At 33.8% G+C, this 4,217-nt stretch overlaps 1 protein-coding gene across 1 annotated transcript in view; it reads left to right on the forward strand.

Annotated features, from left to right (window-relative positions):
* TMEM184C (transmembrane protein 184C) overlaps positions 1-4,217 on the forward strand; it is a 15,637-nt gene that overhangs the window by 3,109 nt on the left and 8,311 nt on the right. The window contains 4 exon segments of the mRNA XM_019661352.1: positions 2,564-2,694; positions 2,793-2,829; positions 3,332-3,537; positions 3,667-3,670. Coding sequence (XP_019516897.1) covers positions 2,564-2,694; positions 2,793-2,829; positions 3,332-3,537; positions 3,667-3,670 — 378 coding nt within the window.

Raw genomic sequence — 4,217 nt, forward strand, 5'->3', positions numbered from 1 at the left:
AAAAATAGCATCACTATTCTTGTTTTGGAGCAGCAGTTCTTTTTCTTGTGGAATAGCATCTTAGTTGGGATTAGGTTCTCATTTGAGACCTAAGGCAAAGTTATATGCATCTGCTTGAGCACCAGATAAAATAGCTGACATTTAGGGAAAGTTTTGTATGAAAAACACATGTCTTTTCAACACTATAATCGCATGGCTCACACTGTGAGGAGTCGATGGAAACAGATTGTAGAAAACACAAAGTTAATATTGCCTGCCCCATCACCATGGTGGGGCGTATACTCATTTATTAGAATGGCAAAATAATCTGCACTATTTAAATATTTCTCTCACTCCCTTATTTGGCTGAGCATGTATAATTGAAGTCAAGTAAGTTAAATGCACACATGATGTCATGCTGCTTGCTCTGCAGTCATTTTACCCTGCCCCACTTGTCCTTATGCCCCAAGTCCTTAAGCAACTCTCTGTAAGTGCACCTCTTCCCCTCAGGGGGATTGGGCCAGAAAGCACTCTCTATTTCTCTCTGCTGTCTGTTTTGAAAGCATTTGGCTGAGGGACAGTTAACTCACTCCTGGATGCTTACGTTTAATGGTTTTCTCTTTCCTCTCTACTTTCAAGTTACCTTAGGAAAAACTGCGCTACTTATCTCCTCTTTATTTTGTGAGCCAAAAAACCCTACACATGGCCGATGAGTTTAATAATGTTAATGGTAGCCTTATAGCAATGTGTCTCAAGTATGAATAACTTAAGAGATAAATGTAATATATTAATAATTTCTACAGATACCTAGAGTTAACTTATAATGTTACTTAAATATATGCATGCTTAAAATAGGTTAAATTTCTTATACATATAGCTTTTTATATAGCTCAAAAATCAAAACAATTGTAAAAACCAGTGATTCAAATTAATGGCATTAATGTGGACAGATGATGTTTTTCTGAAACTCAATTACCACCTGCAATGTAGAAATGGCACTATATGATGCAAGATTTTTTTAAATTTGGCATCACTATACTGAAATGACTCAATTACCCAGTCACTTGTTTTATGATCATTTGAAAAAGAACTTTTTTCCTTACAGCACACTGAGGTCACTTGGCCTTTATTAGTCACAGGCATATCATTTTTCTCTTAAAGCTACCACCAAGTTCTACTTTTTGGCACTAAGTCAATTATAAAGACAAATGTGGGCATAAAGTACTTGGTGACACCATTCTTAAGGATCACCTTTTATAATAGAGAAGATCTAGAGTATACTTTTATTTTTATCATTATCATTTTAGGTCATCGTTAAAATGAATACTCAATTTTAAATGAAATTGAGCTGAGCACAAATCCCTTAAAAATGATTGCTCAGACATTCCTTTTAGAATCCACATCCTTTTAGGATGTGGAACGTTTGCTTGTCACTTAACTCTTTTGACTGATCCCCAGCACCAAGCAAGACTCCTGTATTTGCATTTTGAGTTTTCCATACAGTTTAATGTCGGAATTTAATGTTTTACAAATACATTTGTTCTCTGTACTTTTGTTTTCTACTTCTTTAATCTTTGACCCCCTGATGAAAAAGGAAACCTTGTTCAAAACAATAAAACTAGAAGTTGTGGACTTCAGTTCTATTTTAATTAACTGCTCAAACCCCTCAAATACCAAAAATAAACGCTACCTTTTTTCCTTTAAAAAGTTAGCATTTGCCTTGTTTTTTTTAAAATTAAAAAGTCACACTCTTTAAGGCAGTTAGTCCAAGTTAGTATAAAATTCATTCCCTAGGCCCCCTCAGAATAGAGGTTCAAATACATTTATTTTTACCAGAAAGTGAGTAGATTACTTCAACTCTACCTAGGATGAGGTAGTACAAAATATATTTTTAGAAATTGAGCTTTTACAGGATACAGTATTGATCAGATATTGACCTAAAAAGGAAGTTAGAGCTTTTTAAAATGTACCTGAGTTGATATGGTTGTATATAAGAAGGGTGGCATATATATAACACAGTTAGCCCTGGCAGTAGTTGTGGTAGTACTTATCAAATGGGAGGGTTAAAAGATATAGTGCATGTAAAGAACTTAGCCAAGTATCTGTCAGTCATATAGTCAGCATTCAGTAAATGATCTGATAACATGTTGGGTAACAATACAATTTGCAGAAAATATAGGTAGACTTTTAACTTTCTAGACAGAAAAGCAAAGGAATAAACTGTATACAAATTTGTAGATTTTTAAATTTCTATATAGTGCCAAACACAATAAAATCTAAGGGACAAATAAGTTGGGGGAAAATGGCATGATATTAATATCCTTAACATACACAGTGTTATTATTACAAAAGGCCCCATGAGGAAAAATGCTCAATCCCATGAGGAAAATTACTTCCTCCTCTCTCTACAAAGTAAAAATAGGTTGTTTATTAAAGAAGAAATAAAAATAGCCATTAGTCATTTGGACAACATTGGGCCTCATTTATAATCAAATAAGTGAAAATCTAAGAAATAAAAATATTTAATTTAGCTCTTTAATTTTAATATCAGAGAATTTATATTAACATTGTTCTGCTTCTTAAGGTTGGAATACACACCAAGGCTTGGTTTATTGCTGGAATCTTTTTGCTGTTGACTATACCTATATCGCTATGGGTGATATTGCAACATTTAGTGCATTATACACAACCTGAACTACAGAAACCAATAATAAGGTAAGTTGTAGCATAATTTGATTCTATTAGTATTGTATTGGATTATTTCATAAATATAATGTAAAATGTTTTTAATTTATGTTTTGCTTTCCAAATAGGATTCTTTGGATGGTACCCATATACAGTTTAGATAGTGTAAGTATGTTTCATTATATCTCATTAAGAACTTGTTTGATACTAGCTATACTTACAGAATGTTTAAATTTAGGTTATCATCCTTTTTATTTATTAAATCTTTTATTTTGACAAAAAAACCCCAAAAAAACCCCTTTCCCAGTGGATTTTAACAAAGCTGTTACAGATGACTGCTTTAATTTGATCGTAATAAAGGAAATGTCCTTAACAGCATTTTCTATGATCATGTCAAAAATTTCAGATTACATTTAAGAACCCAACTGTATGCAATTTAGCTTCTTTCTTCATTATTTACCCCCAAACAAAGATGTTTTCATTTACCAATATCCAAGACGTTTATTGCTTTTAAAAATTCATTTCACAGATTGTCTGGTAGCCCTCATAATAGTAAACTTTAGAAAGTTCAATGTAAGTATGTAGCGTATTGTGAATACCATGAATGGGAGTGGTAATTCATTTTATCTTAGCTGCAACTATTGTTAACATCTGTGCTTTTTCATAGTGGATAGCTTTGAAATATCCCAGCATTGCAATCTATGTGGATACCTGCAGAGAATGTTACGAAGCTTATGTCATTTACAACTTTATGGGGTTCCTTACCAATTACCTGACTAACCGCTATCCAAATCTGGTGTTAATCCTTGAAGCCAAAGATCAGCAGAAACATTTCCCGCCTCTATGTTGCTGTCCACCGTGGACTATGGGAGAGTAAGTGTGTTTGCTTTCAGCTCTTTCATGTTTTACTTAAGCAGCCAGTTCTCAGCAGAGCGGTGTGTTAAGTACGATGAGCCGGAAAAGAAGTATAAGGCAGAGTCCCTACCCTCATGTGTTTCACAGTCAGGTTTGAAGACTAACAAAACACACGTTGATAATCCATGCATAAGTTAGTCAGTCTCTTTTACGTTTTCATCCTAAATAGAAAACAAAATATTGTGGGGGGAGAAACCTTAGCAATCATTTAATCAACATCCTTTTACAATTGGGAACCAGGGTCTGCAGAGATTAACTTACTCAAGATCACATAGCTATTTAATGGTAAAATCAGGCCTAAGACTTAGGAAGAAGATAATCTAGGTGGGGAAGTAGTGTGTGATATGAAATAGCAGCAACAAATAGCAATGTTTATTCTAGTAATATATAATAAGTTAGTTGGCCTTATACAGTCATGTAAGCCGATAAAGGAAAGGAAAGCCTGAAGAGTTACATTGAAGCTAAGATTGCATTTATTATATGAATGGATCACTGGATACTTTTCAGCAAGAAAACATTTGAAGACAGTGTTTTAGAAAGATTAATCGTGCAATACTGTACAGGATGCGGTAGAGGGAGGAAGTCCAGAGCTGGGAAATAGATTAGGAGATTATTATAATAGTCTATTTGTGAGGTAA

Source organism: Hipposideros armiger, unplaced genomic scaffold, assembly GCF_001890085.2.
Source record: "Hipposideros armiger isolate ML-2016 unplaced genomic scaffold, ASM189008v1 scaffold_346, whole genome shotgun sequence".
Lineage (NCBI taxonomy): Eukaryota > Metazoa > Chordata > Mammalia > Chiroptera > Hipposideridae > Hipposideros > Hipposideros armiger.